This window comes from Pelmatolapia mariae, linkage group LG5 (assembly GCF_036321145.2).
Source record: "Pelmatolapia mariae isolate MD_Pm_ZW linkage group LG5, Pm_UMD_F_2, whole genome shotgun sequence".
Lineage (NCBI taxonomy): Eukaryota > Metazoa > Chordata > Actinopteri > Cichliformes > Cichlidae > Pelmatolapia > Pelmatolapia mariae.
In genome coordinates this window covers 11,832,544-11,848,127 of record NC_086231.1, presented here as the reverse complement: position 1 = coordinate 11,848,127, position 15,584 = coordinate 11,832,544, and the positions used below count along the sequence as shown (strand labels likewise).

At 40.0% G+C, this 15,584-nt stretch overlaps 1 protein-coding gene across 1 annotated transcript in view; it reads left to right on the top strand.

The window, feature by feature from the left end:
- Positions 1 to 560: 560 nt before the first annotated feature.
- kctd6a (potassium channel tetramerization domain containing 6a) overlaps positions 561 to 15,584 on the top strand; it is a 35,224-nt gene continuing 20,200 nt past the window's right edge. The window contains exons 1-3 of the mRNA XM_063473679.1: positions 561 to 665; positions 3,319 to 3,410; positions 13,325 to 13,494. Of these exons, the coding sequence (XP_063329749.1) occupies positions 3,384 to 3,410; positions 13,325 to 13,494 (197 nt within the window). The 5' untranslated portion in view covers positions 561 to 665; positions 3,319 to 3,383. The remainder of the gene's footprint in view (positions 666 to 3,318; positions 3,411 to 13,324; positions 13,495 to 15,584) is intronic.

The following is a 15,584-nucleotide window of genomic DNA, read 5'->3' as shown; positions in this document are numbered from 1 at the left end:
TCCAAAATGCCCTCCCTCTTTCCATTGATTATAGAGACTGAGGGATTCTGGGCTTTGGGTGGAGACCTCTGTGCATTGTGAAGATTTTTCATATTGATATCAGTGGCATCAATCTCCTCCTCCCATGGTCAGCTTAATTATTCTTTCTTTCTTTCTTTCTTTCTTTCTTTCTTTCTTTCTTTCTTTCTTTCTTTCTTTCTTTCTTTCTTTCTTTCAATCATTTAATTATACTTATTTGTTTATTTTCTTGACTGGCTTTCATATATCTTGTGTAATTCATATTTATACTTTGATAGCTCAATTATTTTCATATCTATCAAGTTCTTTTTTTATTCTCTGATTCATTCTAGCTGCACACTGTAGGTTAGGCGAAAACAACAGTTCAATCTCGTGTTTGTCCTGTACATATTGCAGAAGTGAAGGGGGGTTCAGATTACAGTTTTAAGATTTACAGATTTTAGTAGGTTATTTTAGATTATTTTTTTAAACACACTTGCATGTGTTTCTAGACTGGTTTATTTACGTTCTCCACTTTTATTTTGGCAGACCTTACCGGAAGTGTTTAGTATTAATTATGACGGACATACAGGTTAGCTAGCAATAGCTCTCACCTCCATCTGTGTTTGTGGTTGAAGCGGTGGTTAGTAGTGATGGAGCCGTTATAGGTAAGACCCGACAGACTTTTTAAATATACATTTTTATGAAAGTATCGGTGTGATGCTTTTTTTCCCTTACAGCTATGATGCTAACGAGCTAGCAGGCGTTAGCCGCAGCACACTGGTCAGCTTCAGTGAGACAGATACCAGCCTTCAACTGACCTATGATCACTCAGGAGGCCTTTACCTGATTGTTTTCATATCTCAACAAGGCTACATTTAGGTTAGATTTTCGAGGAATATTTGGTCTGGGGAATATCTAAACTTTACCTCTCTAAGTAATTCAGAAATTCTTCAAAAATCTAAATAAATTAAGTAGTAATTATTAAAAACAGACCCATATTAGGAAATTAGTCAATGGAATTGCCTGTGTGTTTATCTGCCAAGCACAAAGACTAAAGTGACATTTACAAATCGTTTTTTCACATTGATATGAAATGGAGATATGCAGTTAGTAACTTTTATTCCTGTGCTAATACAGTTAATAGTATTTAAGTATATTTTTATATTTTCCTTTATTAGAGTAAATTTGAGAAATTCACGTTTCTGTCGTCTGTACTTAAGACGTTATTAGGGCTCAAAAATTTGAGCTTTGGTGAATTAAAAACCAAATTTCACTCAGTTCGAAATGTTTAAACTTGGTTTGTGGTACAAAGATCAAATTTTGCATGGCTTCATGAAATATAAAGTTTTTGAACCTGCAAGCTGTAGTTTGTGGTAACTATTGTGATTTGCATACATAAAATCTGTTTGTCAATCATGAATATGTACATATGAAAAGAAGATGTACAAAGTGTAGCAGAGACTTATGAGACTGAAGACTGCCAGTTTTAATAACCCAAGCATTTGGGAGTCTATGGAGGTGTTTTATTATTAATATTGTTAAATGAATGAGTGGAAAGGCAGTTGGTCTAATAACATACCGGAAGAGGTTTGGAGACATCTAGGGGAGATGGCCGTGTACTTTTTACCAGAGTGTTTAACAGAATCCTGGAGAGTGAGCGGGTGTCTGTGGAGTAGAGAAGAAGCGTACTGGTACATATTTTCAAGAATAAGGGTGATATGCAGAGCTGTAATAACTACAGAGGGATTAAGTTGATGAGCCATACCAAGAAGCTGGTGATGATCAGTGAGCTGCAGTATGGCTTTATGCTGAGAGAGAGTGCTACAGAAGCAATGCTTGCTTTGAGAGTGATGATGAAGAAGTGTAGAGGAGGTCAGAAGGAGTTCCACTGTGTCATTTTGAATATAGAAAAGGAATAAGATAGGATGCAAAGAGAGGAATTGCGGTACTGCACAAGGAAGCCAGGAGTGGCAGAGAAGTATGTGAGGGTTGTGCAGCACATGTATGTGGACAGCAATACAGTGGTGAGGTGTGTAGTAGGAGTGACAGATGGGTTCAAGGTTGGGGTTGGATTACATCAGGGAAATCTGTGGACTGTGATGTTTGCAGGGACATTGGGATTTTTTCTGAGAGTAGGGTAGGAAGAGAACCTGGAGTGATGGAAGTACAGACAAGTACAGAATTATGAGCCCCTCTATGAAAATTTCATTTTAAGGGGGAGACAAGTGTAACATTGAAGCTGCAATGAGTAGAGGTAAAAAGGTGGATGAGTTTACCATCCAAAGCAACAAAGAGTGCACAAGAGGTGAAGACGAGTGTGCTGTCAGGGTGGAGAGGACAGTGAGTGTCGGGGGATTTTTCACATTAGCATAGCAGCAAGGGTAAAAGGAAAGTTTACAAGTTGGTAGTGAGACCTGCAATGATGATGATGATGTTTGGAAGGGGCAGAGTTACAATGCTGTTTGTTGAGAGTGGTGTGGATGAACAAGATTAGAAATAAGTACATAATAGGGACAGCTCAGGTTGGAGCAATTTGGTGACAAATTAGAGCAGCAAGGCTGAGATGGTTTGGACATGTGCAGAGGAGAGATACTGGATATACTGCACAAAGGATGGTGATTATGGAGCTGCCAAGCAGGAGAAAAAGTAGAAGACCAGAGAAAAGACTCATGGGCATAGTTAGGACATATGGAAGATTGGTGTGAGAGAAGAGGAGGATGCTAGAGATGGTGTGAAATGTAGGCAGATCCCCCGTGGCGACGCCTAAAGGGAGCTGCCGAAAGAAGATGAAGATGATGATTTTAAATGACTGAGTTTATGCCACCTCTGTTTGCTCATCAAGGCTACATTAGCCACTACCACGTCAAGCAAACTATCAGCTGTTGAGTAACATTGTAGGTAATGTAGGTGCCTGAATATGACAGGGAGGAAGAATGAGTGGACTAAGAAAACCTCTGCAGTGCTGCTGCAGTCATTTTGAACCACACCAAATTAAAATTAAACATAGGAGAAGCAGTGTTTGGAGATTTTCAGCCTTTCAGCCACAGCTGGGTCTGATTTGTGATTTTAAAACTTAATCACGGCTCATTAAGATGCTGTTTGAGTTCCATTAATCAGTCGCCGTGTGAGCTTCATTCATCTGATTTAAGAAACGCGTCTCTTCCCCTTTCTTACTGGCTGGCCGTGTGCATAGGACACGTCGGCAAACTCGAGACTAATCAGCCTCGATTAGTCTTCCTGATCGTGACAGCCGCTGCATCAGCTTGTTGCTCGTCTCCATGGCAACCGTCTCACAAGCTGTTCGCCCTCTTGTTGCAGGTGTTTGTGAAAACTGAGAAATGATCTTCTCGACCACCTGAACTAAGAAGAAACATTGACTGCAGATGGAGAATGGAGACCTGGGTCACATGGTGGGTAGTAACCGGTTTTAATTTTATAACACAATATGATTTCTTTTTTAATATCCAGTATTTAAAAGCATTGCCATCACATTAGCCAAAAATTACCATAAGAGAAAAATAATGCTGTCAGTGATGAGGTGCATGACCAGAAGCTCAGGATATTATTTTTATTAGTATTTTTCATTAGAAGGTGTTTACTGGTTTATTGTGGCTCATTTGTCTGTCAGGACTATATATGTTGGGTCTGTTCCCACAAACCCCGCTAGTTCTAGAGACTTATTCATCATGAAAGAAAACAAGGCAACAGTGTTCGATCGATTACTTGCGCAAGGGAGGCCTCATCTGTGTCCAGCACGAAAATGACCCCCATGATGGCCTCCTCTCGCTGGCTTTTATTGAGAGACAGTTCACACAAAACACAGCAAAGCAACGCCCCCCGCATTGTATGTATATGTGTGAACTTCTATATGTAAGTAGGAATGTGTGTGTGTGTGTGTGTGTGTGTGTGTGTGTGTGTGTGTGTGTGTGTGTGTGTGTGTGTGTGTGTGCTGCTGATCAAAGGGTCATAAACTCAGGAAGCTTAGATCAAAAGAAGTAGATCCTCCAGATAGGATGTATCTGCAATAAAACCTTACAGCCCCCTACCCAGAACCCCGAGAATCTGGGGGGAAGGACAGTGGAATCCCTTTCATCAAAGTTGGCAAGCATAAAAATGACAAACATTTAACAATCCACTCTAACAATATAGAATATGAAACACTTAACTGTTATCTGAATATATAAATAAATAAAACTACAATAAAGTAAGATCACCAAAATAATAAGTTAATCCACACAAACTCCATTTAGACTTTGTCTTTCAAACTCTGTAGCGCAAATTATTCTGTCATGAAGGAAAAACACCAGTTAAGAGGCACTTTGGCTTGTTGTGCACAGGCTTGTCATTACTTACTGTTATTTTAATGACAAATCAGTGCAGCAGCTAAGAGATTCCTAGACTATAGAGAGGGAGACTCGCTAATCAGCAGTTTAGAATGATGACACTCTGGAGAAAATTCAATCCATTTTTGTTTTATACAGGGCCAAATCACAACAGTTCCCTTGATGAGAGGCGAAGAAAATACCTGTTTTCGTCGCTCTTTCTAAAAAAAACCAAAAACTAAACAAAGTACAAAAAACCTTTTGTTCATCAGTTACACATGAAGATCATCCTCTGTACCGCTGAAGTGGTTAGAGATGTGTTTGTTTTGACAAGTTGTAAAACGCAAGTTTTGAAATGGAGAAAACTTTCAAAAATCAATGTTAAATTTATGAGAAAATATCTGATGAGGCATATTTCAAGAGTGAAGCTGAAGTATTTTGAGAAGCTTAGAATAAAGTCATCATTTTGGAGGAACAGACTCATTTTAAGAAGAGGAGCGGTGATGTTTTGAAAATATAAAGTCACAGAACAGTGTTTCACAAATAGCTTATTATTTGTGTGTCGGTATTGTTACGTAAAGCAGTTTCACCCCAGTCCTTTTTTATTCCTCGGGCCTCCAGAGACTACACCGGACTCAGTAGTCATTTCACAAAACCTTTATTCATCTTCAGTTACTCATGCATCTTCTAGAAGGGGAGATGTGCAAGGCCGGTGTCCCTCTGCAGATCTTCACGTCTTTGTTTGTTACAACCAGTTTTATAGAAGCGACCCCATCATGTGTTGTAAACTCTGTGTTTGTGTATGTATGCGCGAGCATGTGAGTGACTGTGTATGCGCGTACCTGTGTGTGTATGTGAGTGCACGTGAGTGACTGTGCGTCTCTGTATATGTGACTTCCTGTCGTCCATCTCCCCTCACCCAAACTACACCAAATTCCTCTATAAAACATACAAAGCATAGTTAACAGATTACAAGCACTGAGACCCCGACTCTGCATCCACTGGGCCATTGGCTTCTTGTTGTCTTACTTTTACAGCTAAGCATGTGGAGGGTCTCCTGCAAACCTACTTCTAAGTTGTGACAATTATGAGCTTTTATTACATTCAGGGACAATGGGTAACAGACTTCTCCTCTCTATACTATCTGTTCCATACAGTCCTAGCATCCCCCAACTGTAGCTTCCTGTCTCCTTTTATGACAGGCAGACCCCCAGTGTCAATAAATTCCTCTTCCTCTACACAATTACACACACTCAGGCCTATAGGTAAACCAAACTGAAACACACTTCCCTATTCCTCTGATCTACTGCTGGACCCTCTCATCTAAGCAAATTTAACACATTATATTCTAATAATAGTTTTCTTGTACTCACAGTATGCACACAATGAATTATTAATATTATGTGCATAAGATATGAATCTAAATGAACAGCACATCAGGAGGATAGAAAAAGTGTCAGGAAGTGGACACCCCAAGAAAGAGAAAGCAAAATTAAAAAAAAAAAAATCAACATTCTACTTCTTCTATGCCTGGTTCCCTGTCTCTGTGTGTCGGCGGAGCTTCTTCTTCTAGTTATCAATTAATTGTTGTTTTATATAATATCATATAGTATTTTAAAAAATGACCGTTTCTGGGTCTGAAAAGTGAAGCCAACAGGGAAATATCTTAAACCTGCATTGTTTATAATGGCCACCAGGGGGTGATAGCTGTGGCTGCAAAAACACTTCCTATCCTATAGAAATCTATGGGAAAAGGGACTTTTGCCCTGACCTCTGTAAACCCTCTCTTGCTGTGTTCATGCCCTGACTCATTTCAGGTCTGATTGAATAAAACAATGAGTTCATTTTGTAAATTTTGGTCATTCAAAGTGTCAGAAAGGAGGATTATCCAGGCTGTGTTCAAGCTATGTGTCAGTGTGCGGTTTCTACTACGGGTGGCTACTATAAATACATCATAATAAAACCCCCCAGTGGCTGTGTCTTTGTTCATTGATCTAGTAGGATTTAAAGAAGTCATATCATGTGTGAAATTGAGGCCAGTATACAGCTATATTAAGTATACCATCCAGTACTAAATGGGCAGAGACTGAGATGAAGCATAGAGATGATTTTATATGATCCCGTATTCAGTTTATTCAGTTTCACATTTGTTTGCTCAGTTGTAGATGATCAGTGCATTTGAACCTACCACTGTGCTTATCTTGGTGTTCGCTCGCTCTGTGGTAGAGTATCACTTCCTGTTCCTGCTCAAACACAGTGGTGTTTCTGAGTAGCTTATCTGCTTAGCAATATAATTAAAAACTTTTAAATACATTCTTTTTTCATAGTATAATCTTCACGTGCTTCATCCGAAGCACACTTTCTGTGTACTCACTACCTAATTTATAGCCAAAGTATTCACTTACTGTGTCTGTACTGTTTCGCTAGCTTAGCTCGTAGCCGACTCAGACCAGGAGTGACATGTTTAGCCGCTTGTTCTCCTTAAATTGCTGGCTGTCTGAGTGGTGTCCCAGAAACGATGTGGGCTTCATAGATAATTGGCAAACTTTCTGGAGGAAACCTGGTGTTGTTAGAAGAGACGGCATCCATCCCACTTTGGATGGAGCAGCTCTCATTTCTAGAAATATGGACAAATTTATTAAACCCCCCCCCCCCCCCCCCCAAAATATGACTATCCAGAGTTGGGACCAGGAAGCAGAGTTGCAGTCTTACACGCCTCTCTGCAGCTTCTCTCCTCCTGCTACCCCCCCAAAAACCCATCTCCATTGAGACTGTGTCAGCTCCCAAACAGACAAAAAACAAACTAAAAACCAGCAATAAACAACTTAAACATAAAAAATCACAAAGAAAGAACAATACAGTATCCACATCTGAACCAAAGAGTAAAACAGTGAAATGTGGATTATTAAATATTAGGTCTCTCTCCTCCAAGTCTCTGTTAGTACATGACTTAATAATTGATCAACAAATCGATTTACTCTGCCTTACAGAAACCTGGTTGCAGCCGGATGATTACGTTAGTTTAAATGAATCAACACCTCCGAGTCATTCTAACTACCAGAAATCTCGAAGCACAGGCCGAGGGGGCGGTGTGGCAGCAATTTTTCACACCAGCCTATTAATTAACAAAAGACCAAGACAGACTTTTAATTCATTTGAAAGCCTGATGCTTAACCTTGTCCACCCCAGCTGTAAAACTCAGAAACCAGTCTTACTTGTTATCATATATCGGCCACCTGGGCCTTACACAGAGTTTCTGTCTGATTTCTCAGACTTTTTATCTGATTTAGTGCTCAGCTCAGATAAAATAATTATTGTGGGTGATTTTAAAATCCATGTAGATGCTAAAAATGACAGCCTCAACATGGCATTTAATCTGTTATTAGACTCAATTGGCTTCTCTCAAAATGTAAAAGAACCCACCCACCACTTTAATCACACTCTAGACCTTGTTTTAACATATGGCATAGAAACTGAACATTTAACAGTGTTTCCTGAAAACCCTCTCCTGTCTGATCATTTCCTGATAACATTTACATTTACAATAATTGATTACACAGCAGTGGAGAGTAGACTTTATCACAGTACATGAAAAGGTTCTCTAAACGAGCTATTAACCTAACCATCTGAATCAACGAATTAACTCTAAACACCTGCAAAAGATTCCTGAGGCTTTTAAAAACTTCCAGCCTGGTTCATTACTCAAAACCGCAATCATGGGTAAGACTGCCGACCTGACTGCTGTCCAGAAGGCCATCATTGAGAACCTCAAGCAAGAGGGTAAGACACAGAGAGAAATTTCTGAACGAATAGGCTGTTCCCAGAGTGCTGTATCAAGGCACCTCAGTGGGAAGTCTGTGGGAAGGAAAAAGTGGGGCAGAAAACGCTGCACAACGAGAAGAGGTGACCGGACCCTGAGGAAGATTGTGGAGAAGGACCGATACCAGACCTTGGGGGATCTGCGGAAGCAGTGGACTGAGTCTGGAGTAGAAACATCCAGAGCCACCGTGTACAGGCGTGTGCAGGAAATGGGCTACAGGTGCCGCATTCCCCAGGTCAAGCCACTTTTGAACCAGAAACAGCGGCAGAAGCGCCTGACCTGGGCTACAGAGAAGCAGCACTGGACTGTTGCTCAGTGGTCCAAAGTACTTTTTTCGGATGAAAGCAACTTTTGCATGTCATTCGGAAATCAAGGTGCCAGAGTCTGGAGGAAGACTGGGGAGAGGGAAATGCCAAAATGCCTGAAGTCCAGTGTCAAGTACCCACAGTCAGTGATGGTCTGGGATGCCATGTCAGCTGCCGGTGTTGGTCCACTGTGTTTTATCAAGGGCAGGGTCAATGCAGCTAGCTATCAGGAGATTTTGGAGCACTTCATGCTTCCATCTGCTGAAAAGCTTTATGAAGATGAAGATTTCATTTTTCAGCACGACCTGGCACCTGCTCACAGTGCCAAAACCACTGGTAAATGGTTTACTGACCATGGTATTACTGTGCTCAATTGGCCTGCCAACTCTCCTGACCTGAACCCCATAGAGAATCTGTGGGATATTGTGAAGAGAAAGTTGAGAGACGCAAGACCCAACACTCTGGATGAGCTTAAGGCCGCTATCGAAGCATCCTGGGCCTCCATAACACCTCAGCAGTGCCACAGGCTGATTGCCTCCATGCCACGCCGCATTGAAGCAGTCATTTCTGCAAAAGGATTCCCGACCAAGTATTGAGTGCATAACTGAACATATTTATTTGAAGGTTGACTTTTTTTTGTATTAAAAACACTTTTCTTTTATTGGTCGGATGAAATATGCTAATTTTTTGAGATAGGAATTTTGGGTTTTCATGAGTTATGTATGCCAAAATCATCAATATTAAAACAATGAAAGGCTTGAACTACTTCAGTTGTGTGTAATGAATCTAAAATATATGAAAGTCTAATGTTTATCAGTACATTACAGGAAATAATGAACTTTATCACAATATGCTAATTTTTTGAGAAGGACCTGTAGATGTCTTTCTGAAAGTGCTGTAACTAAGTTTAAGAATATAATCCACCCACTGTTATCATCTTCAATGCCCTGTACCAACATAGAGCAGAGCAGCTATCTGAACGCTACCCCAACAGAGGTCGATTATCTTGTTAATAATTTTACCTCCTCACTACGTATGACTCTGGATACTGTAGCTCGTGTGAAAACTAAGGTCTCAAATCAGAAGTACCTGACTCCGTGGTATAATTCTCAAACACATAGCCTAAAACAGATGACTCGTAAGCTGGAGAGGAAATGGCGTGTCACAAATTTAGAGGATCATCATTTAGCTTGGAGAAATAGTTTGCTGCTTTATAAGAAAGCCCTCCGTAAAGCCAGAACATCTTACTATTCGTCACTGATTGAAGAAAATAAGAACAACCCTAGGTTTCTCTTCAGCACTGTAGCCAGGCTGACAAAAATTCAGAGCTCTTTTGAGCCAACCATCCCTTTAACGTTAACTAGTAATGACTTCATGAACTTCTTCACAAATAAAATTCTTATAATTAGAGAAAAAATTACCAATAATCATCCCACAGATGTAATATTGTCTACAGCTACTCTTAGTACTATTGATGTTAAGTTAGACTCTTTTTCTGCAATTGATCTTTCTGAGTTAACTTCAATAATTACTTCCTCCAAACCATCAACGTGTCTTTTAGACCCCATTCCTACAAAACTGCTCAAAGAAGTCCTGCCATTAATTAATTCTTCGATCTTAAATATGATCAACCTATCTCTAATAATTGGCTATGTACCACAGGCCTTCAAGCTGGCTGTAGTTAAACCTGTACTCAAAAAGCCATCTCTAGACCCAGCTGTCTTAGCTAATTATAGGCCAATCTCCAACCTTCCTTTCATATCAAAAATCTTTGAAAGAGTAGTTGTCAAACAGCTAACAGATCATCTGCAGAGGAATGGCTTATTTGAAGAGTTTCAGTCAGGTTTCAGAGCTCATCACAGCACAGAAACAGCTTTAGTGAAGGTGAAATATGGTATCTAACCAGATTCTTACTCTGGATGGCATTACCTTGGCCCCCAGTAACACTGTGAGGAACCTTGGAGTCATTTTTGACCAGGATATGTCCTTCAACGCACATATTAAACAATTATGTAAGACTGCTTTCTTCCATTTGCGCAACATCTCTAAAGTTAGAAATATCCTGTCTCTTAGTGACGCTGAAAAACTAGTTCATGCATTTATTACTTTCAGGCTGGACTACTGTAATTCATTATTATCAGGATGTCCAAAAAACTCGCTGAAAAGCCTTCAGCTAATCCAAAATGCTGCAGCAAGAGTACTGACAGGGACTAGAAAGAGAGAGCATATTTCTCCTGTAGTGGCTTCCCTTCATTGGCTTCCTGTTAAATCCAGAATTGAATTCAAAATCCTGCTCCTCACATATAAGGTCTTAAATAATCAGGCCCCATCTTATCTTAATGACCTTGTAGTGCCATATCACCCTATTAGAGCACTTCGCTCTCGCACTGCAGGCCTACTTGTTGTTCCTAGAGTATTTAAAAGTAGAATGGGAGGGAGAGCCTTCAGTTTTCAGGCCCCTCTTCTGTGGAACCAGCTTCCAGCTTGGATTCGGAAGACAGACACTATCTCTACTTTCAAGATTAGGCTTAAAACTTTCCTTTTTGCTAAAGCATATAGTTAGGGCTTGACCAGGTGACCCTGAATCCTCCTTTAGTTATGCTGCAATAGACGTAGGCTGCCGGGGATTCCCATGATGCATTGAGTTTTTCCTTTCCAGTCACCTTTCTCACTCACTATGTGTTAATAGACCTCTCTGCATCGAATCATACCTGCTATTAATCTCTGTCTCTCTTCCACAGCATGTCTTTCATCCTGTTTTCCTTCTCTCACCCCAACCAGTCGCAGCAGATGGCCGCCCCTCCCTGAGCCTGGTTCTGCCGGAGGTTTCTTCCTGTTAAAAGGGAGTTTTTCCTTCCCACTGTCGCCAAAGTGCTTGCTCATAGGGGGTCATATGATTGTTGGGTTTTTCTCTGTATCTATGAAGCGCCTTGAGGCGACTTTTGTTGTGATTTGGCGCTATATAAATAAAATTGAATTGAATTGAATTATTTCCTCCTAAGGGAGCATCAACCTTTGCATAAAGCTGTTTGTGTAGCACATGGTCTGGGCTTGACCAGTTTTTCTTGACAAGCAACAAGTCCTCATAAGGAAATTATTTTAAATCAGATCTGTTTGTCTTTTTTTTTTTTTTGTATGCAGCCATTTTGCTGTCCAACCTGTCCTTCTCTCTGCTAGCCTTTCACCAGCCAAACATGTCTGGCATTTGAATGATGGCACCTCTGTCCTTTTCTCTTTGTGTGATCTTTTTCTTGTCTTTTTTTGTGTGGATATTTTGGGTTTTTTTCACTCTGATCTTGACCTTCGGAAAACTATCCAAGGATAAGAACAAGGGAGATGTGTTAAGCTGATGAAAACTGGTGCTTTTAAACCTTTTACTGCAAAATTCAGACACTTTAGTGTTTTAGAAATGATTTAATATTACAGATTATTGTAGTGTTGTGTCAAAAAACTGAAATCAAAGACCAAATTTAGTCAATCTAAACTCACAAGCTGGTGCTAATATATTTGAAAAACATTGGAGTTGTAGCTTCAAATTCCAGTTTATTGAAAATCAGTTTCGAAAAAACTCTGAGAATATAGACAGAAATCGTCAAAAAGGTCCCCTGGGGTGTTAAACTGTAGACACATGGACCCCTCCAGACCCACAGGGGCTTTCACTTCAATTCAGAGAATGGTTTATTAGGCTTAACCTTTTCCACGCCCCCTTAAAATTCCAGTCCTGATGTCATCTCTGGCATGTGTTCAGCTCAGAAAATCCAGTATTTTCCAGTTCTGTGTTTACCACCACTAGCGGGTCAAAACGACCTGAAACACTCCAGTACCTCACTCCTCTGCCGAACCATCACCCATCAAGGAGCACAGGTGCTCTCCATCCTCCACTATGTTCAAAGCCAATAAAATGGCATAAAGGAAAATCCAAATAAAATACACAAAATACACACATAAAATTCGACTTTGGTAGACCTCCAAAACTTAAAATACCTGCGCTCAGAAAACCATAAAATGCAACACTCCCACAATTTGTAAGGCAATAAATGAGGACTATAATAAAGTGTTGAGTAGTGCCAATTCATGTGACGCTTCATTGTTTATGTTGATCTCAACTTCAAACTTGTTAAACAGTGTTTCCTACTTTTCCAGTACTTTTCTTTAGTAGAAGGGTCAAAGGTCAAAGTTATAATTATGTAATGCTCAACCGCAGGTTATACCATTCTAGTTCAGGGGTGGGTCACATGATAAACTGGTACTCTTGGGAAAGGCCTCGCCATTAAGTTAAACTCAGTTCTGCTCCAATACAGTTTTATCTACTACTGATAGGTGTAGACATTACAATTAGGTGATTAAAAATGTGATCAACGTTCTAAAAAAAGAGCTGTGAATAAATTGCGCTGAAGTTTTTTTTTTTGTTTGTTTTGTTAGATTTTTTTTTTTTTTTTTTGTTCTTGTTCACTGAAAGAAATCTAGTCTGTTTTGGGCTTGAACAGTAGATGTAAGCCAGGTTCAATATTTGATGTCAAAATATAAAGGATAGACACATCACCAGCAAATGTGAGACCAGTCTTCAAGTCTTCATCTGAGAGTTGAGCAATGTCCGTGTCTGTCTTCTGTTTTGTCTCATACTCTTTATAGCACTTTGCCCAGGCTGAAACAGCTCGCAGCTGTGTGGTAGCCAAGGTCACCATGTTCAGTCTCATGCTCATGTTCTCCTGATTTTCATGCATATTAGGCCTGTTTTCACTGTTTAACCCCTTGAGTCTGCATGGGACTGAAAATCTAGGTACAACCCTAGTGAGAAGTCACAATGTCTGCTGTGGAAAAAAAACAGCCATTGACAAAAGCCTTAAGTGTTATCTCTGCCTGCCTACTTTGTCCAGATGGGGGAGCCAGTTACTCTGAATGTGGGCGGCTGTGTGTATAGCACATCCTTGTCTACGCTACAGCGCTACCCAGACTCTATGCTGGGAGCCATGTTCAGAGGTGACCTCCCCACTGTCAGGGATGCACACGGGAACTACTTCATTGACCGTGACGGCCCACTGTTTCGGTGAGTGAGATTTTGTAAAAAATGTAACTTCTGCAGTTGATTGATGAGATGCAATGCAGTGCTTTTTGAGGACCTGGCCAAGTTTCAACAGGTTTGATAATTGATTCTCAAGTAGTATCACTATCAGGAGTTGAGGTAGTTTCCATGGGAACGCAGTCATTGTTAACAGAATCTGTGGCCTGTTAATCATTAAATTCCTGTGGTATTCTCTACCATAGCTATTTGCATCTGTGGTTCCAACTTTGGGCCCAGAAGTTATGTGAAGTCATACTTTTCAGCACTGGCACCAGTGTGTCCTTGGTGGAAACTGCTTCTAGATTGGGCAGCAGCACTATATGAGTGGAAAAAGGGACATTAAGGCCAGCTGAGATTAAATGGATAACATGGCAAGTGGTAGTCTGCTAGAAATTCACCATCCAAATGAAAATGAAATCCAAACTATCCTGTTATAAGTACAGGAAATTTTGATTGGTACCACCTTCAAGACACTAATCTTTAAATATAAAAATTTGAAATCTATCATAACACTGATACCCTCAACCAAATAGTTCTTAAATTTTCTATTTTTAGGGTCGTAGAGCTCCTGACATAAGAAGCTTTTAGAGCATGCACTGGACTAATTGTGCACATTAAAAAAAATAAATATTTTATGTATACGGAGTATACAATATTATGTTCCTGGCCCTGTGCTGGGAAAATATATATGATATACAGTTAGAAAAATGTTACCGTGGCAACCCACTACATAGCTCTTCTTCTGTCTTCAGCTGCCAGGTGCAACACATTAAGTTTCTAGTCAGCTGTAATTTTTAATTTTTCATGCAATGTAAAACACTTTTTATTTTCACATACAATTTTATATAATAAAACGTGTACATTCTGAATGTCTTATCATTACAATAGTATGATAAGACATCTTAACTAATTACAATTTATATTTGGGCTGCACCTGTTAGTTTTGTTTTTTTGTTTGTTTGGGGTTTTTTTGCTATGTTTTGTGTAGATGGCTGAAACAAAGAGGCTCATTATCCACTGCCGAAAGTCTCCCCTGCTGGCCAGCCACAAGAATACCTGTGAAAACTCTTTGGTTAACATAAGCTCTCTTTGCTATGTAACAGTTAACGTTAATTCACAGTCTAGCACAACCAAGAAAAGCCTTTGACTAAAGGACTTTAAAGAAACCTTTGTATTAAACATAGTACGTCTATTTAATACATGCAGAACCTAATGGCAGTAATCATCAATTTTTTTTTCAACAGCTGCAAATACAGTAAACTAATGGAAAAAAGAATCAACATTTTATTCAGTCTGACCCTGAACTATGTTATTCTGTTCTTCTCAAAACCTCCTGGGATTATGTGAAGCATGGCTGAATGAAACATGAGTCCAAAAATCTCATGATGAAAGAGAGACTGGGCTCAGGGGACTCGAGTTGCTGCAGAGGCCTTTGCAAACCTCCAGAGCAAAAAGAAAGACAAAAATGAAACACATTTGCTGGTAGCAGCCTCAGGCAGTGGTCACCTGCTTAGGAGGTCTCAACACCAGCTGAGAGCTACAGTGGCTTGCAAAAGTATTCGGCCCCCTTGAACTTTTCCACATTCTGTCACATTACAGCCACAAACATGAATCAATGTTATTGGAATTCCACGTGAAAGACCAATACACAGTGGTGTACACGTGAGAAGTGGAACAAAAATCATACATGATTCCAAACATTTTTTACAAATAAATAACTGAAAAGTGGGGTGTGCGTAATTATTCAGCCCCCTGAGTCAATACTTTGTAGAACCACCTTTTGCTGCAATTCCAGCTGCCAGTCTTTTAGGGTATGTCTCTACCAGCTTTGCACATCTAGAGACTGAAATCCTTGCCCATTCTTCTTTGCAAAACAGCTCCAGCTCAGTCAGATTAGATGGACAGCGTTTGTGAACAGCAGTTTTCAGATCTTGCCACAGATTCTCGATTGGATTTAGACACCAGACAGGTCAGGGATAAAGTTATTGAGAAATTTAAAGCAGGCTTAGGCTACAAAAAGATTTCCCAAGCCTTGAACATCCCACGGAGCACTGTTCAAGCGATCATTCAGAAAT